A 14664-nucleotide genomic window follows, 5' to 3' on the forward strand; every position below is an offset into this window, starting at 1 on the left:
TCAATGGAACAGTACAGATTTGAACAACCTTCGGTGGTATCCTTAAAATAATGAAAATTGTATAATTATGATAGCAATGGTTGAAAAATCACCTGAGTGTATTAAGAAAGGAATCTAAGAATTTTTTACCTAGTGCAATCGCGTTAAACTCTCTCAATATATTATTGAATCTAAAATTAATATAGAATATTTTTAATTATAGCAAAAATTGTGTGCTTGAATATCCTTTCCTCATGAGAAGGAAGGAAAAAGTTAAAATATGAAGAACTTTCTGGTGCTGACCCGTGAATCTGCAAAAACGTGAAATGACTTTGCAAACAGTTTAAATTTAAAAAATCTTGTTAAGGTGTACATGCTAAGAAAAATATTTTTAATTGAATATGGACAATATTAATAAACAATATGTCATGATATAATCAACATCAAACTTGAGAGTCCATCAAGTGGATTTAGTAAGCGATTTTAATAATTAGCAGTCAATTTCTAATAGATAATACCAATACCTCGAGCACTAATTCATCAGATTAATTTTGTATATTGGTGCTCATGACATTTAGAAAAAAATAATTTTAATTTTAATGTTTAAACAAGGAGTGATGTGACCCATGCCAGACACCGGTACACTACTGCAACTTTCGTTTTGAATCGGTAAGCCGCAGAGAATTAAAGTGCTTCCTATTGAAACTGTAAACAAATATCTGCTTTCAGGAGAATCGCTGTATAATCTGGCCGAGAAATTAAATTCATAGAAATGCTCTACTATAAATAATTTTGCCATTCAACATTGAAATTACTTACATTTAAAAGTCTTCAGTATCAAAGCATGTACTCCCGGTAACCTTAATGAGTTCGATTAAATACGATCCTGGGCTTCAGATCTTATAAAATTCCTGTGCATTAGAAAGTGAAGCCATGCGTTGACAGTGATTTAAAATGCTAGGGCTGGCACCAAAAAGTGTGTCAATCATCCTGAGTGGGCGGAGTCAATGGGACCTGTCTTTCAATTTGGAACCAAGAAATCTGTCAATCTTATTTATTGGGCGGAGTCAATGGGTCTTATTCCTTAATACAATGAATTACATGCAGAACTTCACGTCAAACGTTGGCAAAACACAATCAATTATTAAAATTAGATATTCCACCATATACCTATGAAATCATGTTTTTAATTTATATAATTTTAACGTGCAATGGCACAGTTTTCTTTAAGTAGTCCACGTATTATTTATTATTCATTCCATCGGGGGAAGGAAAACCTTTCCAATTTACACCAAACTTATACAGTCCTATTTAATCTTTAAGCACAAAGAATTTATCAAATTGTATCTAGGTGTCTCTATTAAAATTAATACTGAGAAACAATAGAAATTTATCCTCACATTTTTGCCAATTCATATATTTTTTTTACTTTTTATTTTGTTGCAGTGTTCATATTCATGTCATTATTTTAGTTTGTTTTTTATTTTCATATCTTACTTTTAGTTTTTTTAATTACATCTTAGATTTAATTTGAGCCAAATGAGGTGCTTGACTAGCTGTCTCTGCTTAATCAATAAGATATTTTTTAGGAGCTAAATTGCGGTTTTAAGCATAATTTATTAATAGCTTCATTTTGCCGTTATTGAATTATATTAGGAAATGTCGCTAAGGATTAAATTCAATATATTATGACAATCAGGAGTTATTTTACCATTAATGTTGATTTAATGTATTCTATCACATAGCGTATCGACAAGTTTTTTTTTTATGTTCTGTAGAATCTTGGTGATCCATACAATTAATAATTTTGGTCAACAATTATTAGGGCACTAACCAGTCCCTCTACAGTATGATTATTATTTCTATTGATTCTCAGTATTAATTTTAATAGAAACACCTAGATACAATTTGATTAAATAGGAGGAAGCAGTTTCTTATAATGAGACCAAGAGTCTGGGGGCTCTATTTCTTCTAAAATTTCCATGCAAATTTATTTATTTATTTATTTAAGGATTTTATATACCGACATTAGTGGGGAACATCATGCCGGTTTACATAATAACTGAGAGCAGGTGGAAATTACAAAGAACCGGAGGAGGGGAGGGGAGAGAATAGACAAAGCAGCCGAAGGGGCCGAGAAATGTGCAAACAATGCATATAGAATATATAATACTTGAAATAAATTAAGAAACAAATGGAAAAAAGATAAACATGATAAATAACAGTAAACTTCTTATACAGTAAATAGTACGATTTTATACAGGCTCAGTTGAAAAGGGAGGGGAGAAAGGGAGATGAAAGGGGGGGGACTAGTCAGGGTATGCTTGTCTAAAGAGCCAAGCCTTTAGTTTCTTTTTGAATTTGGCGGGACAGGGCTCCAGGCGAAGAGAGGAGGGAAGTGAGCTCCATCGCGAGGGTCCAGCAATGGAGATGGCACGATCTCTTGTGGATGAGAGGTGTGCCTTCTTTAGAGAGGGTACCTGGAGAGAGCCTTTATTGTTTGATTTGGTGGGGCGGTTGGAGAGGGTGAGACGAGAGGTTCATCTAGCCAGTTGGAATTGTGACAATAGATGGATTTATGAATGATGGAGAGTGATTTGTATAGGATGCGAGATGGAATGGGGAGCCAGTGTAAATCTTTAAGGATAGGAGTAATGTGGGTGGATTTCTTGGCATTTGTGATGGTCCTAGCGAATGCGTTCTGGAGCATTTGGAGGGGTTTTATTGTGGAGTAGGGCAGCCTGAGCAACAGAGAGTTGCAATAGTCCAGTTTGGAGGATAGGGTTGCCTGAATAACCGTGAGGAAGTCAGGAGAATGTAGTAGAGGTTTTAGGGTTTTTTTGGGTTTGTTTTTAGAACATTCAGCTTATAGAAACCCTCCTTGAGGATGGAGTTGATATGCTTCTCTAGATTCAGGTGTTGGTCAAGGATGGCACCAAGGTCTCTCACGACGGGCTTGGAGGAAATGGCTTGATAGGCGGGATCGGTGGAGAGCACAGGTTTAGGGGTTTGGTGAGATAAGGAGCAGTTCGGTTTTGCTGGGGTTTAAAGCCAGGTGGAGGTTTGTGAGAAGGTGATTGATGGACACTAGGCAGGACTCCCAGCGCTTTAATGCATCGGATAGTGAATTTTGGATGGGGATGATAATTTGGACATCATCTGCGTATAATGCCTTCTAAATATCGTGATCTTACATATACATTCTTTCAGCCTTCTCAACTTTCTAAATTTATTTCTGATAGAACTTCTTCTTCGAATGATGTATCTTTATCTGAAACTCTATAACCTCATAAAGATGGGATATTCTTTCTTTACTATGTAACCATTCTGCACTATCTAGCTTTCCAGCTTTGTTTGCTTTCCTTAATTAGGAGTCTTCCCTTGGTGTAAGGTTCTCCTAAACAAGAGGACTTGGGAAAATGACATTATAATAATTATTTTCCTCAATTATATATTAGTAGGAGTTTAATATAATATATATATTGCTTCTTAATGTCATTGTAATTTTCTTTCTTTCAAGGATATACTTGAATGTATAATTTAAAAAAAACTGCAATAAATAAAAAAAAAGTAAGTCATTTCAATGTTGAACGGCAAAATTATTTATAGTAGAGCATTTTTATGAATTTAATTTCTCGGCCAGATTATACAGCGATTCTCCTGAAAGCAGATATTTGTTTACAGTTTCAATAGGAAGCACTTTAGTTCTCAGCGGCTTACCAATTCAAAACGAAAGTTGCAGTAGTGCACCAGTGTTAGTCACGGCTCACGTCACTCCTTGTTTAAATATTAAAATTAAAATTATTTTTTTTCTAAATGTCATGGGCACCGATATACAAAATTAATCTGATGAATTAGTGCTCGAGGTATTGGTATTATCGATTAGAAATTGACTGCTAATTATTAAAATCGCTTACTCAATCCAATTGATGGACTCTCAAGTTTGATGTTGATCATGACTGTTTTTTATTAATATTGTCCATATTCAATTAAAAAAATTATTTTCCTTAGCATGTACACCTTAACAACAAGATTTTTTTTATTTAAACTGTTTGCACAGTCATTTCACGTTTTTGCAGATTTACGGGTCAGCACCAGAACGTTCTTCATATTTTGTTAACTTTTTCCTTCCTTCTCACGAGGAAAGGATATTCAAGCACACAATTTTTGCTATAATTAAAAATATTCTATATTAATTTTAGATTCAATAATAGATTGAGAGAGATGTCACCTACAAGTTTAACGCGATTGGACTAGGTAACAAATTCTTAGATTCCTTTCTTAATACAATCAGATGATTTTTCAACCATTACTTACATAATTATGCAATTTTTATTTTAAGGATACCACCGAAGGTTGTTCAAATCTGCACTATTCCATATGACAGTTACATTGCCAGCACAGGTATTTAACTTTCTGTTAACAGCCTTTATTTTATTGTAACTTTGGTTCACTTGTTCTCTCTTCGCCTATTGTTCACGCTGATGTTAATGTTTTTGCACCATTGTTTCTTGTAAACCGATATGATATGATTGGTATCATGAATGTCGGTATAAAAAAGCCCTAAATAAATAAATAAATAAATAAATAAATTTGCCTCCTGTTCACACTTATGCCTGCAAACACCATTAATATATTTTATTATACAGATAGGCCATTTATTTTTTCTGTCTAATTTTTATGTAATTTATGATTTGTATTTATTAATTTATTTTCTATATGTGTTACATATTTTTAATTAATTTTATACATTACCACTTCAGATATTAGGATCTCACACATATATATGTTTACTATTTTTTATTTGTTATTTCTATGTGATACTTTGCAGCCCCTGAAGCAGCCTTTTTTGGTGAAACTCTGCCTGAGTCAGGCTTTTTTTTTTAAAAAGAAATTGGTATTTATAACAATAAAGATCGATTGAAGGACTTTAGATCTATCTCCTTCTTTTGTTTCCCTTCATTTGTAATCCATGCTATGAGCCCTTTTACCTCCTGTTGTGCGTAGCAATACCTTCATTGCATCTCTGCACAAGGCATGAAGCTATCTTTGCGCCAAGCTGGGTCAGAACCCAAGGGAATCTGTATGTCTACCAAGAAGGAGCAATTTGGACTTTGCACCAGGTCTACAAAGCTTGATATTCTGTCAATGGGCAGAGCAAGGGGTGGTATCTCTATCACAGCTAGTGGACTCCCAGGGAGTTATGTTGATGTTCCAGGAGTTGCAACCGTGGTAAGCATTCTCTTCTAATCCCTTTTTTGCTTTTCTCCAACTGCATCATTTTGTTCTCTCCTTGCAGAAAGACCATCTCCGTGATACCTTCGCTAACTGGCTTAGAGAATTTTTTCAAGTAGACAGGCATGGCAGGCTGGGGATCTCACGCATTCGCAAATCCTTAACTGGCTTAAAGCCTGAGGTTTCTTGCTCTCAGCTACACGCTAACTGTATAGCAGAAATACCAACACTGAGTTTCCTCTTCTTCACTCCATCAAACATACCCAAGTTTACAGAAGATGCAGCTTTGCGGGAGATGCAATACAAACTTTTACATAGGGTGTATTTACCACCAGTTTGGCTTCACAGGGTGGGTTTTTTAGATTCAGAACTGTGCCATGTATGTTAGACAAAGGCACCCTGGGGCATTGCTTCTGGCTTGGCTCTACCATTTCAAGCCTTCTGGGGGAAAATTTGCAGATATCCATCTTCTTTGCTAGGACAATCAGTGATGTTTATGCCAGAGGGTGTAATTTTCGATATAGCTTCCTCCTTTCAGGTCCCGGGTAAGGGCAAGTGCCTTTTGATCCACAAGGCGGAAGAAAGAAAAAGCATGGCGAAGGAATAAAATATCAGATATGCTAACCAACTACAAAAACGTCATTAACAACGCCAAAAAAGAATTCTTCTCAAACAAAATCAACAAATTCCAACGTAACTCCAGAATGCTATTCTCCATAGTGCAAAACCTCACAAAAACCACCCAGAAAACACCATGCACTAAACACGGAAGCGATGAATTTGCAGAATTATTTAATAAGAAAATAACAAACCTAATCCAAAGCAGCCTAAACAACAGCCAAACCATCAAGATGAACATAAAGGAAACCACAAAATAGGCAAACTTTGACACTGCCTCCTCCCTCGAAATACCATCAAAAAAATGAACCCTGCCAACCACCCACTCGACAGCATCCCCATACCAAACATCAAAACAATTGAACCCACCATAACAAAAAACTCACCAAGATCGTCAACCTATCCCTGACTGAAGGCAACTACCCCAAATGTCTCAAATCAGCAGTAATTAAACCAATCCTAAAAAAGAACAACCTTGACCCTGAAAAACTATCAAACTACCGCCCTATATCGAACCTCTCTCATAACCAAGATTATCGAAAAGGTCGTCCACTCCCAACTCACTGACTACCTTGAAACAAATAACATCTTACGACCAATGCAATTTGGACTCAGAGAAAACTTAAGCAGAGAAACACTCCTACTCTCACTAAACAACACAATACTAAGAGGATTCGACAAAGGCAAGAAATACCTACTCATCCTACTAGACCTAACAACTGCCTTCAACACGGTAAACCATACAACTCTCATAGAAAGACTGAAAGAAACTGGTCTAACAGACACAACCCTACGATGTTTTTCATCCTACCTATCCAACAGAAGCTACCAAGTATCAATTAACAACACCCTATCAAAAGAACATAAGAAATCGCCATGCTGGGTCCGGCCAAGGGTCCATCAAGCCCAGCATCCTGTTTCCAACAGAGGCGAAACCAGGCCACAAGAACCTGGCAATTACCCAAACACTAAGAAGATCCCATGCCACTGATGCAATTAATAGCAGTGGCTATTCCCTAAGGGGTACATTTTAAAAAACAGTGTGCTCGCGTACTTTTGTTCGCTCACCAGGCGCGAACAAAAGTACGCCGGATTTTATAAGATCCGGGGTCGGCAAGCGCAAGGGGGTGCACATTTGTGCAACATGCACGCGCCGAGCCTTGCGCGCTGCCTGTTCCCTCCGAGGCCGCTCCGAAATTGGAGCGGCCTCTGAGGTAACTTTCCTTCCATCCCCCCGCACCTTCCTCTCCCTAACCCAACCCCTGGCCCCTATCTAAACCCCCCCTTAACTTTATCGCACAAGTTATGCCTGCTCGAAGCAAGTGTAACTCGAGCACGCCGATGGCCCGCTGCCGCGCCATCACCCGACCCGGGGGCTGGTCCGGAGACCTTGGTCACACTCCCCGGAATGTCCCTGGGCCGGCACCACGCCCCCCCCCCTCCACGGAACACCCCGAATGTCGCGCCGCCCCCCAACACGCCCCCCCTAGCAAAGCCCCGGGACTTACGCGCATCCCGGGGCTTGCGCGCGCCACCAAGCCTATGCAAAATAGGCTCAGCGCGCGCGCAGGTTTTTTTTTTTTTTTTTTTTTTTTTTTTTTAAGGGTTACGCACTTAACTTAAGCGCGTAACCCTTTTAAAATCCGGCCCTAAGAAAATTTGATTAATAGCCTTTAATGGACTTCTCCTCCAAGAACGTATCCAAACCTTTTTGGAACCCAGCTACACTAACTGCACTAACCACATCCTCCGGAAACAAATTCCAGAGTTTTATTTTGCGTTGAGTGAAAAAGAATTTTCTCCGATTAGTCTTAAATGTGCTACTTGCTAACTTCATGGAATGCTCCCTAGTCCTTCTATTATTCAAAAGTGTAAATAACCAATTCACATCTACTCATTCAAGACCTCTCATGATCTTAAAGACCTCTATCATATCCCCCCTCAGCTGTCTCTTCTCCAAACTGAACAGCCCTAACCTCCTTCAGCTTTTCCTCATAGGGGAACTGTTCCATCCCCTTTATCATTTTGGTTGCCCTTCTCTGTACCTTCTACATCACAACTATATCTTTTTTGAGATGCGGTGACCAGAATTGTACACAGGTGTGGTCTCACCATGGAGCGATATAGAGGCATTATGACATTTTCCGTTTTATTAAATTCCCTTCCTAATAATTCCTAACATTCTGTTTGCTTTTTTTGACTGCTGCAGCACACTGAGCTGACGATTTTAAAATATTATCCACTATGATGCCTAGATCTTTTTCCTAACCTAACATCGTGTAACTACAGAAGGGTTATTTTTCCCTATATGCAACACCTTGCACTTGTCCACATTAAATTTCATCTACCATTTGGAGAGTTCTATACCCAGCATAAACAAGTCCTTTGCATCAGGTTACCACAGATCACCGCTTGAAGGCTCAATGTCGAGACCTCAGACATCCTTTTTCAGCTGACTCTCTAACGAGCATTCCTGAACATCCTTTAGCACAGCCGAGCCTGCAACTGGATTCTTCTTGGTGACCACTGAAACTGAAGCATTTACCTTAGGCAAAACTTACAGCTGCAAAGTGTCCTCTGTTAAGGAGCATAACTTCGCCATTATCCTGGCCACCTTAAGACCCGCTTCTAGAAAATCCCATTCCTGGGTTCACCAGCTTCTTAATCTTCTCAATGAGTAAAAAAGCCTTCGATGGGCTTTGCAGCCCATCCAGCACCGGGGTCCACCCCTTCATTATCTGACTCCTCCTGGAGCACCTTAATACCCAGCTCCTGCAGGATTTGGCAATTATAAGCCTCAACTCCTCTTTGCGGAAGGGATGGACCACTCGTGGATCATCTCCCTCCACAATCGGGACCTTCTCTGGGTCGGACAATACTTGCTTCCATCTTGATCCACATCCACCGCATTGACTACCTGGGCATCTCCTAGATCATCCCCCAGATCATTCTCCAGCTCATCCTGCAAATCAACGGAATCCTCTGAGTCCTCTTACCCAACAGGATGGGCCAGACCCAAATGGCAGAGTAGGTCTCCCCACCCCCTGGGCTGGGACACCTTCAGTCTCAGAGAGACTCTACAGCGACCTCAGGGGCTGCTTACTTCCAGCACTCTTCCTGGCCAGATAGGCCTTGTGCAAAAGAAAATCAAAATCTGTAGAAAAATCTTCCACATTCCCATCCCCTCCAATTGGGATGAGCTCCTCCAATTGATTCTCCTCCCCCTGAATTGCAGGGAATGGCAGGGAAGGGAACACTCTGGGCTTCCGAGAGACTGATTGCCTCTTGTTGCATGCTGTCTTCCTGCTTGTCAAGTAGTCATCTCCTCCTGGAATTTCCTCCACTGTGCCTGAGGAACAAGTGACCCTTCTAGTACTAGCAGCTCCCATGGAGGGTTCTCCCCCTCCCACAGCACACTGCCAGCAGTGCGCGGCCGAATTGAGCTGAACGCAGTTGGAGCCACTGGCCCAGCACCCTTTCTTGCGCTCAGGAGACTGTGTTGGTGCCATTATGCACACACTCAGCTGAGACTACCTGCCGCAGGAAAACATTGTTGGCCTGATCTTGGCATGAACCACCCACTCAGCACACTGCCCCAAAGCTTCCCTTGGCTAAAAGGCACTGTCCTGAAGCTCCAAAACGCAGCAAATACTCAGCCTCTTCCTCCCCATGGTCTGCTATGCGACTGCCCGCCTGACCGCCCTTCAGCTGCTAGCTGCCTTTTTATTTTTTTTAAGGACATAATGCCAGCAAAAAGAACAAACTCAGACAGAAGGAAGAAATACTTACCTGCTGCAGGAGACACTTCAGGGAAGAAGTCCTTAGGAGGAAAGAAGAAACCTGGACCCCTGGTTTTCAGACACCTGGCTGCTGCAGGCTAAAGCTGATCAGAGATTGGCAAGCCCCCGCTCACCCGACTCAACCTGAGGGATGGCCCACGAAGGTGCCTAACATCTCAGGGAGTGTTCTCTTCAAATCTTCAGCTCCTCTTCTGCTCTAATTCTAACCTAATTTTTCTTTTTATCTCAGACTGCAGGTTTGCACCTCTACCATCTGCTGGAGATAAAGAAATATTGAGGGACTGCAGATGGCACTCTTGGTTAATTAGCAATGCCTGAGAAATTTTTATTGTCTGCCTCCATCTGCTGGTAGGGATGCAAAACTCACTTGTCTGGACTGATCTGGGGGATGAACAGGAACTGAAGCATGGTAATGTCTGAGGGAAGTCTCCCCATCTCCAAGTTCAAACCCACATATTCAACCTTTCAGAGTGCTTTACATGACCAAGAACGCCCACTGGGCCAAACAAATTGGCAAATCCTCAGTTTCCTTATGACGTGACCTTCACTTGGCGCCCACTCAACATTCAATGGATATCTGTCCTCCCCCCAAGCCTGACACTATCATTTTGTCGCTCCCCAGCCTAAATCCATGAAAACTCATCCCTTCTCCCCTGACCCAAGCACCATTCCCCTCTTCCCCTTCTCTCAGTCTCCAGGTGTCCTCTGCCTTCCAGCCTACCTGTCGTCCTGTCTCCCTTTGGTTCCATTGCCTTGCAAATGTATCCACCCAATAAGAACATCCTATGCCAAAATTATTCTTCCGATATTATCATCTCAGGACAAACATACTCCAAGTCAAAGCACTTCAACAGATACCTGCAGGATCTGGAAATCTATTAGCAATATTCTACAAATCTGGCAAAAACTTTGTAACAGAATAAGGAATATGCATGGCCTAGAATTTTCTTATTTTCCAGCTGTGGGAGAACAACATTATCACAAGAATAAAGCATAATAAACCTAAGACACATGGAACAAGAAAATGTATTCCAGACGGTGTTAGTTTGCAGGATAAGAGTTCCCACTACATATGAAGAGAAGTTTCTACCATGCTGTTATTACATAAGTCAAAAAACCTGAAAGTGTATCGGGCTACAAAATGTACAAAAGGAAAAATGAAACCATCTACCTGATGATGTGGTCTGTTGTTCTGCAAAAGGATCATTGTGGAAAGGGTCACCTGGTGGAGAAAAAACTGTCTTAGAAAATTGTACTTTGAAAATGTGCATACTTCCTGTTTGCAGTAGTGCAAGTCTATTGTGATTTTTAGAAAATGCCCGATTTCCCAATATCAAGGTAAAGTTATTAGTTACTTACTGCCTTTAAAGGGATCTGCGCCTTTAAAGGGATCAGATTTGAAAAGATCTTCTGCCTGGAAAGGGTCTGTGTGCAATTCCTGGGTGTTATTACTAAATAATATTGCTTTGCTCTTGAATGGATCATCCTATAAAAATGCAAAAATAAGGGGAAAATGGTTTACATAAACCAAAACTATCATTCAACATAATCCATGAAATAGCCGAGCTGAAGCTGGTGGTTTGATGCTCTATAGCATTGCTATAGGCTTCCATGTGGCTCAGTTCTTTGGGCTGCCAGAGGCTATACCCCGGGGAGGGAGGAAAAGTCCCACACAGATACACCTGGTGGCCAGGCCCGGGGTGTATAGATACCAAGTTCCAAAAGTGACTCATGCCACTGGGCCAGAGAGACTGCTGCGGCAATAGCCAGGACAGCAGACACGAGATAGAAAAATGAGAGGGTGGAGGGGGCGGGCAAAACAATTTCAGCACAAGAAGAATACAAAAAATACATAAAATTAAATAGCCCTCAAGCCAGTGGCATTAAACAATCTACTCTTTAAAAAAAAAAACAAACACTGAATATATGAAGATGGAAATCCATACCCTCGACCTCCTCTTCACCAACGCCCTCATACAAACTGACCCTCCCTCCCACACACCCATCCCCTGGTCGGATCATCATCTCATCAAAGCCTCGCTCTCTATCAAGACACCCACCTGCCATGATAACACAAATAAAACCATCCAATACAGAAAACATTGTACCAGAGATGACCTTATCTCAGCACTCTCTAACAAACTTGACCACCTAGACCTCACCAATGCAGACACAGCGCTTGCCTCTTGGTACGACATCACCAGCAATATAGCCAACACTACTTGCCCCCTGCAATCAAAACTTATCTGTTCACAAAACAATAAAAGAAAGAAACCTTGGTACTCTCAAGAACTAAAAAACCTAAAACAACACCTTCGAAAATCCGAAAAGATCTGGTGCAACGATCCCTCACATGCACACCTGGCACAATTTAAATCCTCCTTACATTTTTATAGCGAAAAACTTAACACAGCTAAATGAGATTTCTTCGCTAACAAAATACACCAATTCCAATACAATCCTAAAGTGCTATACGATTACGTTACCTCACTCACCAAGTCAGCAGCCCCCGACACCCCAGATGAAGTAGCCAAATCCAAATGTGAAGAACTTGCCACATTCTTCCAAACCAAAATAGACAAGTTGCTATCCAAGTTCACTAACTCCTCTTCTACTCCCCTCAACCACTCGGAACTTGACCTCAACCAAACAAAGACTAGCAACAACACTAAAGTCCTCTCCACTCTAGACTGCACCTCAACACTAGAAATAGAAACCCTCATCAAGAAAGCCAAACCCTCCACCCACCCATCTGACACAATACCTGCTAAACTTCTACTTACAATACCTAACCTTATTGCTAAACCTTTAACAAACATCATTAATCTGTCCATTAATTCTGGACAGGTACCTGCCCCTCTTAAACAGGCAATTGTCAAACCTATTCTAAAAAAGCCTAAACTCGACCCCGCTGATCTAGCTAATTATCGCCCCATTTCCAATCTTCCTTTCATTTCTAAACTCCTTGAAAAAACAGTCAACAAACAACTTACAGAATACCTCGAGGATAACCACATCCTTGCCCCCGCTCAGTACGGTTTCCGGAAATCCCATAGTACTGAGACTCTTTTACTCTCCCTATCAGACCATATTCTTAAAGGATTCGAGAAAGGGCAATCCTATATTCTTGCCTTTCTTGACATCTCTTCCGCATTTGACACCATCAGCCATTCCATTCTCCTACAGCGCCTAACTGAAATTGGCATTACAGGTGTTGCCCACAACTGGTTCAACTCCTACCTTAGTAACAGAAAGTTCAAAATCCAGCTAGGAAACCATGAATCCAAGGCCATCCCCCTCAATCAAGGTGTCCCACAAGGTTCATCCCTTTCCTCAACCCTCTTCAATATCTACATCCTACCCCTCTGTCACCTCCTCTCTAGCCTTAATCTCCCTCACTATGTTTACACGGATGACGTTCAGCTGCTCATACCCATCACTGACTCGCTATCGAAAACCATGGACATCTGGAATGACACTCTCCAATCCATAAACAATCTCCTATCTTCCATCCACTTAGCACTAAACACCACTAAAACTGAAATCATGTTCATCTCACCCCAAAATCAACCTAACACCCCCCCCCCCCCCCCCCCCCCCCCACACTTTCTCACATCCCATTTGCCCAACAAGTCCGTGATCTGGGAATCATCCTTGATGGTCATTTCACGCTGAAGAAATTCATCAATAATATACTAAAAGACGGCTTCTTTAAATTTCACACCCTAAAAAAACTTAAACCCTTACTACATCCCCCTGACTTCCGTACAGTACTACAAACCACCATCTTCGCCAAAACCAACTATTGTAATTCTCTCCTCCTCGGCCTACCGAACAACGCCATCCACCCCATTCAAATATTGCAAAATACCACAGCCCGGATTTTGACCAATTCACGCAGAAATGACCACATCACACCTGTTTTAAAAGACCTGCATTGGCTCCCAATAGCATCCCGCATACAATATAAGGCTCTCTCTCTCGTCCACAAGGCCTTATACAATCCTGAAATGAACTGGTTTAACGATTCCTTCCACCTCCATCAATCTAATAAGCCCACTAGACACCCACATCTCGCCACCATGCCCACCCCCTCCCCCAAACTCTACAAACTAACTTCCATGAGAGCCCGTGCGCTCTCGATCGCTGGGCCGACTCTCTGGAATACAATGCCAGTCGAACTACAGCAAGAAGAATGCCTAAAAACCTTCAAACGGAAGCTTAAGACCTGGCTTTTCACTAAAGCGTACACCTAACTTACCCTATCCCTTTCCTCTGCGCGACCCTCCCCTCCCCACTCCTCTCTCCTTTCTCCCCCCCTTCCCCTTTCAAATCCTGCCCAAATTTATTTTATCTATTTCCTATTAATGTATATATTGTATATACTTGCAAATCTTGCTTATAACATTTAATGCTATACTCCCCATTATTTCCCCCCCCCTCAATTTCTCTCTTGTTAACCTGTTATATCTGTTCGATGTAAAACGCTACCCCAGGCGTTTGTTTGCGTTACACTGTGAACCGATGTGATATCATTGATGAATGTCGGTATATAAAAATTTTTAAAATAAATAAATAAATAAATAAAAATACTAGCGGAAATCAACCCTTACTGTTGATTCAGAATTGCCTTTTTCTTTCTGTGGTGCTCCTTCATTCATGTCTGCCAAGTTTGTCATGCTTCCGCCATGAATCCCATTTAGCGTGTTGTTATATTGTTCAATATTTTTGCTGACTTCCTCCCGACTCTCTTGCAATTGAGATAGTTTGCTTCTTGCCTACATGCAGGGAGTGTAACAAGAGAGCTAACAAACTCGGAAACAGGCCAAAAAATTAAGAGACAGATTGCAATGGGGAATTTTCTTTCAGAGATTCAAAACTTTGTATTTTCATAGTTTTGTTAACTCTCCTTCTCTTCATCCAATTCAGATCAGCACCATTATCGTCAGCCAATGTACTGTTGCTTGCTTGATGCTTCCCCCCGTGGTAAAGCCTGTGCATCTATCAATTCAAGTACCTGTCACCTAGGCAT

General features: G+C 41.0%; 1 protein-coding gene across 8 annotated transcripts in view; it reads right to left on the reverse strand.

Moving 5' to 3' along the window:
• The window catches only part of EPS15L1 (epidermal growth factor receptor pathway substrate 15 like 1), a 292668-nt gene that overhangs the window by 75979 nt on the left and 202025 nt on the right, over nt 1-14664 (reverse strand). For all 8 annotated transcript variants that reach the window (XM_029610996.1, XM_029610995.1, XM_029610998.1 and 5 more), the window contains 3 exons: nt 14246-14410; nt 10992-11118; nt 10804-10854 (listed from right to left, as the gene is read on the reverse strand). In XM_029610996.1, coding sequence (XP_029466856.1) covers nt 10804-10854; nt 10992-11118; nt 14246-14410 — 343 coding nt within the window. The remainder of the gene's footprint in view (nt 1-10803; nt 10855-10991; nt 11119-14245; nt 14411-14664) is intronic.

Source organism: Rhinatrema bivittatum, chromosome 8 (assembly GCF_901001135.1).
Source record: "Rhinatrema bivittatum chromosome 8, aRhiBiv1.1, whole genome shotgun sequence".
NCBI lineage: Eukaryota > Metazoa > Chordata > Amphibia > Gymnophiona > Rhinatrematidae > Rhinatrema > Rhinatrema bivittatum.